At 42.0% G+C, this 15128-nt stretch overlaps 1 protein-coding gene across 5 annotated transcripts in view; it reads left to right on the top strand.

The window, feature by feature from the left end:
* The window catches only part of LOC142013400 (transducin-like enhancer protein 4), a 136700-nt gene that overhangs the window by 52111 nt on the left and 69461 nt on the right, over positions 1-15128 (top strand). For 3 of the 5 annotated variants that reach the window (XM_074994721.1, XM_074994720.1, XM_074994724.1), the window contains exon 6: positions 14752-14826. The exons of the other annotated variants lie outside the window; for them this stretch is intronic. In XM_074994721.1, coding sequence (XP_074850822.1) covers positions 14752-14826 — 75 coding nt within the window. The remainder of the gene's footprint in view (positions 1-14751; positions 14827-15128) is intronic. 5 annotated transcript variants of the gene reach the window in all.

The raw sequence follows: 15128 nt of genomic DNA, 5'->3' as shown, positions 1-15128 counted from the left end.
CGATTGACATGTGGCCAGTGCTGCTGGTTAACAATATTTGGAGCTTGGGGATTTGGGAGGGGGGCCAGCAAACCAAACTTGCCAAGTGTGATGGTTGTCTGCTGCATCTTGCATAACATCTGTGAGGAGGAGGGGACGAAAGTTGCCACTGCAGTGGAAGGCAAAGGTAGAGTGGCTGTTTGCTGAGTTTGAACAGCCAGCCACAAGGGGTATTAGAAGCACTCAGTGTGGAGTTATATGGCTCAAGTAGGCTTTGAAAGAGCACTTCAGCAGAGAGCCACAATAATTTATTGTGGAATACTGAGTTCTACTAGGCCCTGGTTTTGGGAGAACTGATAAGAATTGTCAAAACAAAAAAGCAGTCAAGTAGCACTTTAAAGACTAACAAAATAATATATTAGGTGAGCTTTTGTGGGAGAAACCCACTTCTTCAGACCATAGCCATACCAGAACAGACTCGATATTTAAGGCACAGAGAACCAAAAACAGGAATCAAGGTGGAGAAATCCAAGAGTAGAGGGGTAGAAGGGGTGTGTGTCAAGAATTATATTAAGCCAAGTAGGCAAACGAACCCCTATAATGTCCCAGAAAATTCCCATCCCAGTTCAAACCACGTGTTAATGTGTTGAATTTGAATATAAAAGAGAGTTCAGCAGTCTCTCAAGAGTGATGTGAAAATTCCTCTTCAATAACACACAAACTCTTAAGTCATTAACAGAATGGCCCACTCCATTAAAATGCCGGCTAACAGGTTAGTGGATCAGGAGTGTTTTTATGTGTGTTTTGTGCTCATTGATTCTTTGTCTAAGAGTTTGAAGTCTGTCCAATATACAAAGCATCTGGGCATTGTTGTTAATTGAGGAACATGAGAATGTGCCTGTGATTCTGTGAATAACCTGGTTAGGTCCAGTGATGGTATTTCTAGAAGAGATATGTGGATTGATGTGATAAGAATTGTGTGATGTTTCCAGAACATCTATGCATAACTCCACCAATGCACCTATTAATGTTGCAGTGTTTAGTGTATGTTGGATTGTTTGTCACTGAACCTATGAGTTGTGGCACTGCACAGTAACAAAGCAGGTGATTTCAAAATGGCTAGGTGCTCTGCTTCTAATATTTTGAAGTTATTAAAACAACTTAATATTCAAATAGTATTTTATTTGGTAACAATCAGTGCAAAGTCTGCAATTCAAAAGCAAATACATTTAAAAATTTAATAAATGAATGGAATAGAACTTAAAGGGAGGCAACACTCATGTCCTTTTTACCCACATGCGCACTGACTTTCTTAATGTCTGCTGCTTTAAGAGTGGCAGGGGTAGGAATGTGGCTGCTGATGTCCTGTAGAATGTTTTTGGGGGAGTATAGGAAGCTGCTGTAATGAAGTTCTCCATGGATTGCAAATGTTGGCAAGCCTTCAGCTGCTGAACCTATAGGCTCAGTAATCACTGTTCTCCTTCTCCTGTGGGACTCCTGGGCCTGCCTCTTGTCTACTCTTCTCTACAATGCAGTATTCACATTTCAACCCCTTGTAGTCTGGCTTACACTGGTTTACAGGATCTCATTGAACATGTCATCCCTATTCCTCCCTTTCCCCTCCCCCTCTTCTTCTCCTTTTCTGGCTCAGATACTCAATGGCTATGTCTACACTACAGCGATCTGTTGACAGCAGTCACTGTCGGAAGAGATCTTCCAACAAAACTTCTGTGGACACAGTTTGTCCACACCCAAAAGCTGATTGAAAAATGATCCCCCCTGTCAACAGAATGTGACTGGACTGCTCAGCCCTCTCTTGACAGAATGGCTGACTGAAAGCACAGCAGACAGATCTGCCTAGTGATCCAGAAGTCCTGTCTGTCGACAGAGGGCCCCTCCGAGCATCCACACACCTTTTTTGTCAACAGATTCTGTCGAGAAAAGCATCCTGCTTTATGATAAAGGCAGAAGGCTGTCAATGAAAATGCTGAATTCTGCCCACAAAATGCATTTTGTGTGTGGATGTGCCACAAATTGTGTAGATGTGGGCCAAAGGTATAGAGGGGGAATCCCTCAAACCTGCAATAGTAGCAGCTGCAGGTAAAACACAGAAGTACTCTTATCTATATAGTCACAACAGAAATTGTTTCCAGTCAAAGGGAGCTGGGAGGATGGTGCTCAGCATAGTGTGTGAAGACCTGCTGCCCCTTCTTCGAAAGGGGTGTACAGGAAAACACTTGATAGTGACAGCAGGACACTTCTGAGAGTGGCGAGGTTGGGGCCATGGCAGACAGCATGCCTGAGCACCCCAAAGTGTTGCAGGACTTTTAGTGGCCCAAAGGCTCATGACGGGCAGGAAGGAAATATTTGACTGACTGGTTCCAGCCCACAGGCTTTATTTTACCGACCCTTGGTCTACACCAGCAATGTCCAATAGGCATTCCAAGATTGCCATGCTTTTTTGTGGTTGTCGTCCTTCCATATTCGTCACAGCCTCCCCCAAATAAATGCCTTCCCTCAGAACCAGGCTGCCCCCACTCTAAATGCCCCCCCCCCCTCCCCAAGCCAGGCACTTGCAGCCCCCCCCCAAATAACTGCCCTCTCCCTTCCCCAGAGCCAGGCTTCTCCCCCCCGCCCACTTTCTAATTTAATGCCAGCAACTCAATCAGAGCTGGCACTGAGTCTGCCACTGGGGCTGGGCCACCCCTGCAGCCACCACGCGCTTCTCCCCCCCGCCCACTTTCTAATTTAATGCCAGCAACTCAATCAGAGCTGGCACTGAGTCTGCCACTGGGGCTGGGCCACCCCTGCAGCCACCACGCGCTTCTCCCACCAAGCAGTGGGGCACATGCAGAGAGCAGGTGGATGGAACTCCCTGCGTGTGGCTGTAGAAAGAGCTGCATTTAAAGGTTCCAAGAGCGTCATGCAGCTCTAGAGCTGGATTTGCCACACTGTGGTGTCCTGTTTGCCACAAGTGGCGAGTAGTGAAGGTATTGGACACTGTGGGTCCACACTCATGCTGCATTGACCTTGACACATCTGTCGTGGCACAGGACTGCACAAGGAGATGATATTTCCGTATTGCTGGAAACAGAGTTGATGGGAAACAGATTTGTTCAGACACATTCTAAGTAGGTCATCACTGGAGGGTTTACATTCAGAGCCTTGTATCAGAGGGGTAGCCGTGTTAGTCTGGATCTGTAACAGCAACAAAGGGTCCTGTGGCATCTTACAGACTAACAGAAAAGTTTTGAGCATGAGCTTTCGTGAGCAAAGACTCACTTCATCAGATGCTGGTCATGGGAATCTGCAGGGCCAGGTATAAATAAGCCAGAGCAAGGGTGGGGAAAACAAGGTTAGCTCAGTCAGCAAGGGTGAGGCTTACTACCAGCAGTTGATCTGGAGGTGTGACCACCAAGGGAGGGGAAGCTGCTTTTGTATTTAGCCAGCCATTCGCAGTCTTTGTTTAAGCCTGAGCTGAGGGTGTCGAATTTGCAGATGAATTGTAGCTCAGCAATTTCTCTTTGGAGTCTGGTCTTGAAATTTCTTTGCTGTAGGATAGCTACTTTTAAGTCAGCTACTGTGTGGCCCGGGAGATTGAAGTGCTCTCCTACGGGTTTTTGTATATCTGATTTGTGTGTGTTTTATTCTTTTTCGTAGAGACTGTCCAGTTTGTCCGATGTATATAGCAGAGGGGCATTGCTGGCACATGATGGCATAAATTATATTGGTAGATGTGCAGCTGAATGAACCCATGATGGTGTGGCTGATCTGGTTAGGTCCTGTAATCGTGTTGCTGGTGTAGATAAGTGGGCAGAGCTGGCAACGAGGTTTGTTGCATGGATGGGTCCCTGAGTTAGAGTGACTGTGATGCGGTATATGGTTGCTGGTTAGGATTTGCTTCAGGTTGGCAGGTTGTCTGGGCGAGGACTGGTCTGCCTCCCAAGGCCTGTGAAAGTGGGGAATCATTGTCCAGGATGGGCAGAGCCCATCAGAGCCTTGTAAATCTGCAGATACCCACATCTGCAGATGTCGATGTGGATCTCTGTGGCTGATTTTTGTAGAAACAGATGTGGATGTGGGTACAAATTTTGTATCCTGGCAGGGCTCTGCTTTCATTGTCTTAACTTTGTAGTGCAGGCCAGGCTCTGGCTATGGGGAGCAAGTTTTAAGTGCATGATCAAGGCTGTGTTCAGTAGGAGCTTATGCTGGCATAACTATCATTTAGGGTAGTGGAATATCAACCACCCTGAATCGCGCAGTTAGTAGATTATCCATCAGTGTACTTAGCATCTTCACTGAGGCACTACTACTGCAGCCTTTAAAGTGGGGACAGGCCTTTTGGGGAAGCAATCATGTGCTTGAACTTCCCTACCCATTCCCACAGTCATGCTCCTTACCAGGAACTTAGGTGGTAGGTAGCTGAATTGGTCCAAAAGATTAAGTTACAAAAGGACATAGCCCCACATCTCTTATGGGTGTAATATTATCTAAGTGCCTAGATCCATTGTCCGTGGAAAGACTTCTTTGGGCTTTGATTGGGCCTTACAGTTAAGCATTTTCAGATCTGCAAATTGATTTCTATATTTGTCTGTACTTATTGCCTCTGCTTTGTAAAATACTGGCCCATAATGATTTCTTCACCTGCTCACATCTCATTCTTTTACATTTATTGAGTGGTATACTTTCTTAGGTATGCATATTCTGTCATGAAAAATAGAGGATAAAAAAATTCAGAACTTCACTTTTACATGCATTTACAAAAAGTAGAGGGAACATTTGCAAATCACTGTGCTAATTTGTTTTGCTCTAGGGCAAATATCATATGTAATTCATATGTAATTTTAATGGCTCTCATACAGTGGTTCCCAAACTTTTTGGCGTTCTGCCCCCCCTTTTGATTTTTTGAGAAACCTCCATGCCCCTCCCACTTCTTTATCATCATCCAACCCCCCTTTTAAGAAAAAATTCAATTAGTAATTTTTAATAAATACAAAAACTTGATATAAAATGTTATTTAAAATTAAAAATAAGCATAAATAGTTTTCCTTGGCCCCTTGCGGGTGCCTGATGTAGCCCCAGTTGGTCAGCTGCCTGAGCCCTGTGCCAGCTGCCCTGTCCACCTGAGACTTGCGCTGCCCGAACCCCACATTGCTGGGGCCAGCCACCTGCTCACCCATGAGCTGCTAGCCTGAGTCTGGGTCAGCCACCTGCCCACCAGCCTGAGTCACCTGAGCCCTGCTCTACCAGAGCCAGCCGCCCACCTGCCAGCCCGAGCTGCCTGAGCCCTGTGATGCTGGGGCCTGCTGCCCGAGCCCTGTGATGCTGGGGCCTGCTGCCCAAGCCCTGTGAATCCTGCAAGCTGGCCAGCCGCCCAAGCACCGTGAGTCACCCGCCCAAGCCCCTCCCCTACCACAAAACCAGGCACCACCAGCCCCCTGCTCTTACCTCATCCCCCTTACCCGAGCCAGGCACCCCCAGCCCCACATCTAATCACATCCTCCTCCTCCCACCCCCAACCCACGCTTACTCACCTTTGCATGTGGATCTTCGCCAGCTGCCTGCTTTTTCTAGCGAATGCACCAGGTAACCCATGTAAAATGGCAGGGGCTGAGAGCCAGAAGCAAAGGCCATCTTTTTCTTTGGGTGGGGTGAATGATGGGGGGGCAGGGCTGGGTCGCCTCGTGCCCCCCTTGGAATTTCTTCATGCGCCCCCCCACCCTTGGAATTTCTTCATGCCCCCCAGTTTGGGAAACCATGATCTAATAGGAGTAAAAAATCTGGCTTAAAAGTGCCACTGATTGATCAAAATAAGGTGGTTCTGCTGAAGTTCTGTAATTTTGGTAACTGCATAGCATCTAATATCTGTTGAGATCATGCTGTATTTGCACACTTAGATGCAGCTGTTTCAAGTATTGTACTAATATGACTTTTAATCTGTTTTTTAAAAATATTTTAATGAAATCCTGTTTTTCATTATCTAGCTTAATATAGAATTTAAACACATTATGCTTATGCTGTTTATGCATTTAGCTTTACAATGTAATTGTGGAATAGTAACTTAAAAACATGACCAGTCACTTTACTATTGTGCGGGGTGGGGGAGGGGAAAGGAGAAAATACAGTGGTTACATGCACTCGTGGCAACATTATTGCCTCCCCATAACACCAGGTTAATTTGTCTTTTATTGCCTGTTTGCTTTGTAAGTAATCGATATTTGCAGTAACTCAGTTTGATGCAAGAGATTATGGCCAAAAATTGCCAGATTTTTGATAGGGATGCATTGTAGAAATAAGGAATCATTTCAATCAAAGCAATTTATGTTACCGATTTTAATCGTTATTTAAATCTCAAGAAGGAAATCTTGCTTTAAAGAAACAATATTAATTGTTTCACATTTGTAATTTTTTTCCTAAAGAGAGGATTTTTATTAATTGAAATTGTTAAATGGCTAAATCAATGATTGATTGTTTAAAATATGTTGATTTGAAACTAAATATAGACTTTGTAGTATGCCTTTTCCTAATCAGGAGACCATGCTGTATCTATACACATTTATTTCAGAATATTGTAGCTTTGTTCTAACTTTTCCTTTTTTCTTTTGTGTGTTAGAAAATGGTAAATAATGCATTTCTTATATACTAGATGATTTATTTTTATTTGTGATTGTTTTCCAAGTTCTGTTTTCAGGGAAATTCAATGACAAATGTACAGCTGTATTTGAAACTATATTTATTAAATAAAACTTTCAAAGAAATGGGTACATAAACTTTTTCCTTATCAAAAGGTTTCATTAAAACCTGTTTTGAATTTAAAACTGACTTATCAACAAAGAGTGTATTATCTATACCTAGTGAATTGAATGTTTTCCTGTCTCCATAGCCTATGATATTTTATAATGAATAGAGCTCATCCTCTCACACTTAGTTCTTATGCATAGATTGGAAGAGGAAAACAAGCTTTCTTGCTTTTTCATCTCCCAGTTAGTTTCTTAATGTTGAATGAACTGTTTATTGAAATAAAAACGAAGAAGATATTCTCCCTGTATTTGCAAAAGGGTCTACAGCTATCAAAAACTAGTTGAGGAAATGGAGAAGTTCTCTTTTGAGATGCTAAGCTAGTGGCTACCACCATTTCAGTGGTCTGACTTTTTTAAAACTTGGCAACAAACATGTAATGCTTAATAGTTTTTTTAATAGTTGATAAAAAGTTTGATTTAATTTTAACAAGGGCTGTCAAGTGACTAAAACTGTGATTACTTATGATTAATTTTAATTGCACTGTTACACGGTGTTAGAATACCACTTTTTAAATATTTTTGGGGGTTCTATATTTTCAAATCTGAACTGTGGGCTTTGCTCAGTGGCTTTGCACCCTCCTCCCCACACCTTTTTGTGAAGCTCTGGGGAGGGGATTCATCCCCCCTCCCCCCACTAGTGCCTCCTCCCCAGCTCACAGGTGTACAATTAACTTGTTAAAAATTAACATGTTAATTTTGTTTTCAGTTAATCACAGAAGTTAATTGTGTAATTGACAGCCCTAGTTTTAATGTGGTTTGTCAGTTTTAAATTTAGTTTTCAGTAGCTTTATTTTAAACCTCCTGTGTTTAATTAAAATAAAAAATCCAATTTAAATAACAAAATAGCATGTCTTTTTTTTTCTTTTTTTAAAAAATGTATTTTTATGCAACCCTGTGTTAAGGACTGCTCTTGGTTAGGTCAGTATAACTATATTGGTCAGGGATTGAAAAATTCACACCCCTCAGCGATGCAGTTGAAGTGACCTAACTCATGGGGCAGACAGCCCATTGATCTAGGCACCACCTTCTTGGGAGAGAGGTTAACTACAATATGGGAGAGCTGCTCCCATTGATGTAGGTAATGCCTTCACTGAAGAGGGTACATTGCTGCCACTGTGCTGCGGCACTTTCAAGTGTAAACAAGTACTTACAGTATATTGCCACTGTGTGTACTGTATTCAGTACAGTTTGAATCCATGTCTGTACAGCATTATGTGGGGTTGCCCCAATAATAAAATCTGTAACAAGGATTGTAGAAGTGCCTGTGGGTTTGGGTCTCCAGTCAATTTTGCTGTGTTCTCCAGTATCAAAGATTTTAAGGAGAAAGAAATAATTTAGCCCTTCTGAATATACAGATAAGCATCAGTCAGTAAATTCGTACAGGTTGGGCTTCCCTGGTCCAATATGCTTGGACCTGACTAGTCCCTAACCAGGGAATTTGGAGGATCAGGGAGGTTTTCTACCACCCACTGTCTCTTCCCACCAGCAGCTCTGCTTCCAGCCCTGGATGGCCCCACTGCCTCTGGACCAGCTAGGTTGCCTGCCCTGTCTGGGCTTTCTGGATGCCAAACTCCCACAGCTGACCCCGGCTGGACTTGCTGCATGCTGGCCCCACTGCAGCTGCCTCAGGCTCCCCTTCCTCTTCTTGTCAGGCTGCTGAATGCTGGTACAGAGCTGCCAGCACTGGGGCTCTCAGATCCAAGAGTATCAATTTGGTTCTGCCCAACCATGAATGTTGGTGGCTCTAGAGGGTTCCAGTTTAGGGAGGTACAACTTGTACTCTGACTCCACAAGAGAGCAATCTTAGACTGAAAAAACAGAATCAAGAACTGAGAATTGTCAGCTCTGCATTTTCATCTTGCTAAAGGAGGATAGTCTTGTGGTCAAAATGCATATTTGAGAACATCTGTCTTCAGTTCTTAGCTCTGCCACAGATTTTCTGCCTGGCCCCAGCCAATTGCATACATTTCTGTGGTTCAAGTCATCATCTGTGAAATGGGGGATAACTTTTCCCCTACATGATCTAGGGTGATGTGTAGATAAAATTCTTACGTGTAGTTTCTGACCACTTCAAAACACAATGATGAGGGATCCATATAATTGGCTATATAAATGCAGAGGGATTACCAGCACATAGTCAGTGAATTTGATGTTCTGATGCTAGCAGTTTTACGCTACCTGGTGCACTTGACAGATATATTTGTTAAATGTGTTTGGAGATGCCAGTGCATCACAGTGGCATTCTTTTGAGTGATTGTTGCAAACTTCTTTTTAAAAGTAATGTACTTCAGTCACCCATCAGTGATTTAAAAATAAGCTTGGCCACCTTGTCATAAGTTTTTTAAATTTTATATTATATATATTGGAATGTCAGCTACACAAAATAAGGCACTCCAAAATATTCAGAACTAAGCTATTAACTTGCAAAAAATATTGAAATGTTGTTGCATATATTAATGCACTCTTTATCCATTCCTTATAAAATGTTAAAAGTAGAAGACTGTGGCTTTATTTATTTATTTAATTTTTCTTACAGGTGAGATTTGAGCAATGGTATTCACTTTCCCCATGTACATAAACATCCTAATTTCATAAGTGACCTGTAGTTAGTGTATGCTGAGATGAGGGAGTGGGACAGTAAGTTTCCATGACACAAACAGAATCTGAATTCTTCCTTTGGGCATAACATAGAAGACCTCCATTGGGCCTGTTTTAGAGGTGGGTGGGAGGAGACAGAACTCCTTTCTTTCCCAACCCCTTAGTTAACAGATTCTAGAGCTAAAATGATTTGTTAAATAAGGATATCAATAACTGTAATACTTCTGCTACCTTGGTACTTGATGTTTTATATTAGCAAATGCTGCATGTTTGCTAGTAGTTGGTTGGCCTGTTCTAAGTAGTTCCCTTTCTTGTAAATCTGTCTTTTTCCCTTTGGTTCAGGATTAATATTTCTTGTACTGTTTTCTTTCATTGCGCTGTCTGTATAGCTGACGTGCATAGTGAAACTGTCTGAATTCTGAAGTTCTGGTTTTCAACTCCTTTGACTACATAGTGCACAAGAACAGAGGTGCTAAGCTCTGAAGAGCAAAGAGTTCACAAAGTTTTGCTGTAGATTCACTAGATGTAGCTGTATAGCAAGGCTGGAGTGGAGGATGAAATTGGGCTTTGTGTACACAAGACTGTTGGGAAGGATCTTGTACCTTTTCATTTCCGCTGGCATAGCTCCGCTGGTGGTGGGAGCAAGATGGTTTGGAGCACAAGGGTTTTTACTACTACACCATCTTGGACTTGCTCTGTTCAGGGTAAATCAAACATGGTGGTTGAAACATCTGTGCCCTTTTCATGATATGGTCTGTTATGAACCCTGGTAGCAGTGTGAAGTTGAATAGTGTAGCCACAACTCCATGGAGGCAAGAGGAGAGAGCAGTTAGAAAAAGGGAAAATTATGCTAGTCTGCATGAGAGACATGATAGGAGAATGGGTTCATTGAGTACGAAGTACACAGCAAGAGCTCTCTAAAGAAAAGAAATAGTTATTATAATGGAAGAAAACTCAGTTCCTTATTTACTTGTGTACAGAAGGGAATGACAGTCTAAAGGGGTATCGTGGGAACTGTATACAGCCTTGGTCTGTGCACTCTTGCTCCTTGTTCTCACGTACCTTTCTCATAGACAAGCCGAGCCCTTGTTTGTGGTGGTTTGTATATGGTTTGGTTTTGCTCTCATCATGTTGGCTATTGAAGCATATGTTGGAAAACTCATATAAGCACAACTGTCAAAGAAAGGGAAATTGAATAAATCAATCCTGAAATGCATACAAAGTTAGGGTTAGCCAGCTGCCATCCCACTGAGTGTATTACATTAGTGTTATCTTCAGATTACTCTGTACACTTGGTGTTCAGTCCTGTTCTGTATTTCTCCTGAATGTTACTATGTATGGCATCCGTGTTTCTTCACAATAGTGAGCAGTAAAGCAGAGCATCTGTCTACCGGGGTTTATGTTTAAAATAGTGTAAAACGTGGGTCAGAAACCTTTCCGAGGCAGAGTGACAAAATTTGACCTTTCGACTTCTGTGTATGTTCCAAGTGCTGGAGATAATTTTTAAAGTCACTAATAGCCCTACATACAGCAGCTTCATTAATAAAAAGGTAGAGTTTTACCATTCAGGTGGTGGTTGGTAGCATTAGCTCGTCTTTTGTTACTGCAGAGGCCTCATGGCGTTTAGGAAGTTCCTGGCTGAATGAGGAAGGAGGGGCAGGGCTGAGCTCCAGCCTTGCATGCCCATGAAAATCTGCTCGCATACCACACTTGGCACCTGTGGCGAGGGTTCCTGACCCCCTAGTGTAGAACAAGTAAGCTGCCCTGCTTAAGACAAAAAGATATGCATCTAAACCGAACGCCTTTGGAGAACTTTATTTACCTCAAAACCTGCTGTGCTTTGATTATTGATTTAATTTATTTTTATACTCCTGTGTGTGTGTGTGTGTGTGTGTGTTTGCACGGGTGTTTTGATGGGGAAGTGGTGTTTGCATCTGAATCCTGTAAGGAGTGCCAATGCAGGAAAACCCTTAAGGAGGCTCTGCACAGGTGCATGGATCTGTCTGTCTGGATTCAGTTGTAGAATTTTGAGCATTAGTGACTGTGTCCATTGTGTATTTTGGTATGTTTGCATGGTATGTCTGTGACATTGAAATTCATGGCTAAGAAGATAGCAATGGAATGAATAATTGTGATTCTTTCCTTTATTAAACGAAGGGCTCAGCTTTACTAGATCAGCTTTACTAAGATCACATATTCTCTCATTTCTGTGGCCTGATTCAGAACCCACTGAAGTCAGTGGAAACATTCCCATGGACTTGAATGGGCTCTGAGACAGGCCCTCACCTTGAAGAATTACCATTGAAGTGACCTGGGAATTTTCTGTTAGTAAAACTAAAGAAAATTTAAAGTGAGACTTTGGGTGTGGACCAAACAATTATTTTATTTTTAATCTTTTATTCTCGATATTTGAGAGGTGTTGGTTTTTGTTTTGTTTTGTTTGGAAAACAGTAGTGTCTTTTCCCAAGTCCTTCATGGAGGCATAGTTTTTAGGAAGATCATTGGTGCCATGCGTTGCAGGGTTGCCTTGTTTCAGCAAAATTTTAGCTGAAAATGTGAGTTCTTATTATAGCAACTTGAGTGCTTCTGAGGCAACACTCAATAGATATTTTAAGAACTTCTTTTTAATTAATTGTTCCCTGCCCTCTAAAGCTAGTACAGTTTCAGTCTCTCTAATCTGGAATTCTCTCATCTGGCAACATGTGTAATATGGCATGATTTTAGTTATCCAGATGATGACTTATCGTGGGTATAGCTAAGCTTCCTGTGGTCCCATAATGCTCGTTTAGACACCAGTCCTGGCTCTCCATGTTCTGTGCTGTTAGCTGTAATTAACCCCCTAAATGTCTTCTAACCCCTCAGTAAGCAAGTGGAAGTGTTGGTAATGCTGCTAGTCAATATTGCCATCCTGTGATCTGGCCAATTCTTTAGTCCAGCACTAGTCAGATCCCAATGGTGCCAGCTGAGAGAGGTTCAACCTGTCCTTAACTGTCCTTTACAATAGTGTTGCTGTGGAGGGTTTTACTCTGTTAACTCCTGCCAGAAGTGTCTTGGAAATCTTATGGGTTTTTTCTTTCATTTTTTTTTCAATTGTTTAGAAAAAATTTCTATCCTCAGATTGACTGGGTTCTACCTAGCCTGACATAGTGAAAAGAAATACACCACTTCAAGCAAGAGACTATTGACAGATAATTTTTTGCGTTAGGGTTAAAATTAATGTTATACTTCAGAAAACAAAATGCTTTTTTTTTTTTTTTTTTTTTTTGTGAAATCAAAGGGTCAGGGTCTGTGTGCCTCACTGTGCAAAAGGACAGCCTATAGAAGGGGAAAAAGAAGCCAAATTGCATGAAATGCCCTTTGTGCCTTTCAAATTTCTGGGCCTCTTGCAGGGCAAGATGGCTCCTGGCACAAATTAAGGAATCAATTAAGGGTGGTGTAACAGAGTGTTTTCCCACAATTGTCTGAACTCCCTTCCCTTCCCCCCGCCTCCCCCGTAGATCTCTTTCCCCTAGCTAGCATAATGTTGCATATGCTGTGATTTTGCTACCTTATGTGGAGGGAGCTCTCTGGGGAGCTGCTTTTAAGCCCCCAGTTAAATCCTTCTTTTGTCACCAAAGCTGTTTAAATGGGACTTACACAGGAGCTACCCCAATATTCCTGCATCCACCTTAATTCTGCGCTTGAATCCCTACTGTAATGTAAAGACCCTTTCTACTCCTAGTATTTTCTCAGTACAGATTAAACTCCCTTCCTCCAGAATTCTTAATAAACAGCATTTGCATTTGGATTGACATGTGACTCTCTGCTGGCAAGTACATCTGGGTGAGAGCTGGTTGGGATGGGGAGAGGAGGTGAATTTACAAACAATAAAACTAGAAATATTTTTCATTAAATAAAATTGTGTGTGTATATATAAACTTAAATTTATCGAAATTTTTCCAGATTTTCAGACAGCTGTGCCTAGAGTCATAAGGTCAAATATTCTTGCATTCCAGTCCCTGTGCACAGCAGCCTAACACAAAGGGGTAGAAAAACCATGTGGATCTGGTCAACTGAGAATTGCTGTGGGTGAGAGAGCACTCTGAGCTGGTCTAGAATGAGTATATTTGATTCTTGAACCAGCTGATTCTCTCAGCCCCCGTACAGAAACATATTTGGGTGGGAAGTAAGTGGAGTATGCTGGACTCTGGCTACCCATAGCCTGCATCCTCTTGGTATGCAAACTTGCCCTAAAAGTGTCAACACCGAATAGAATCCTAACAAACCCTATTTCCCACACTGTGCCAAGCTAGATTGCATAGCAAAAAATATGGGTATTAGTTTTAAAAGAGAGTTCGGAGCTGACAGTTCACAGTCTCCTGTTCCACTGCAGCGTAAAGGCCTCATTATACCTGGCACATTCTTGCAATGTGAGGTCTTGCCTATACTATCCTCAGTTCAGCCTCTGGCTATAGATCAGAGAACAAGACACTTCACTCTTCTGTACAAACACAAGAGATGTCAACAGTTAGTTTGTACTATGGAAACCATAATCTCTGTGTTTTCTAGGGTGTCATTCATACTAGAAACATAAAACACTGCAGAAATTGGATGTAAATTTATGTAATCTCATCAGCATAGTGCAACTCCAGGTAGGTTTGGGCCATCAAACATGAATCTGATTGCAAGATTGGAACCTGATTCTGTTGTTAAGTCAATGCTTTTCAAGGTCTCCTATAACTTTTAGGCTGTAGCTGCCCTAACTGATAATGTAAGAACGGTATCATGCAAAGCAAGTTCATGAAACAGCTGAAGCTTGTAAACAGGGTGGTTAATGAGGCCATGTTTTTGATGGAATTGTTTAAGCTATTAAAACTTACATTTTTTAGGGGCTGAAATAATTAACTTTCATATTTTTTGACAGATGTGAGAATGGAATTTTGAATTGCCTCCCCTTGGTTGAACTACTCTGCAGTGTACCACCAAGGGGGGGAACCTGCATTTCTTGTGATGAGGAAGCAGGGGGGCTACTCAAATGCATTCCTTTCCTTTTCAGTACATATCTTTTTATATTTAATGATATTCCGTTGTAAGGAAAAGGTCCTGGGTTGGAGAATGAAGTATATTTTTGACAGAAGTGCACACTGCCCTGATCAATAAAAGAAAGGCAGGTCTTGGAGCAGTTGACTTTGGGGCTGGAGAGGCTGTAGCATAGTATGCATTTAGACAGGTGATTACTTGAATGAAATTCTTCCCTCTCCCTTCAAAGAGCCATTATTTCAAGCCCTGCATGTGGTTGAAGGGTTAGAAAACAGAGAGGGGGGAAAAAGGAAATTCTGTACTTAATTGACTAGAAAGCAAATAATTTTATTCTGTTTCTGATCTTCATTTATAGCACCAGCAACAAGTGGTGCAGGCTGTGGAACGTGCCAAGCAAGTGACCATGGCAGAACTGAACGCAATCATTGGGGTATGTGGTCTTTCCATTTTAGCTCTAATAGTATTTGTAATTAGCTTTTTTCTTTATTTAAGAAATAAAAACTTGCTCCATCCACCGAACAAAAGTTGTGGACAGCAGTGAAGTTAGGTAGTCTGACAGTCTGCATAAAAACTGATTTGCTGCATAAAAACTTTTCATTGAACTTGTGCCCATAAATATAACTGTTTTCTCCATCCCTCTGGGAATTGCCGTTTTTTTCTTTCTTTTGTTTTTCACCTTAAAAAAAAGTAAAACTTTTTTTTTCCACTTCCTTAGAGCTGTTCAGTCTGCCT

The sequence above is a fragment of the Carettochelys insculpta genome, chromosome 5, assembly GCF_033958435.1.
Source record: "Carettochelys insculpta isolate YL-2023 chromosome 5, ASM3395843v1, whole genome shotgun sequence".
NCBI classification, from domain to species: domain Eukaryota; kingdom Metazoa; phylum Chordata; order Testudines; family Carettochelyidae; genus Carettochelys; species Carettochelys insculpta.
Note: the sequence above shows the minus strand (reverse complement) of the source record. Positions and strands in the feature narration are given on the sequence as shown.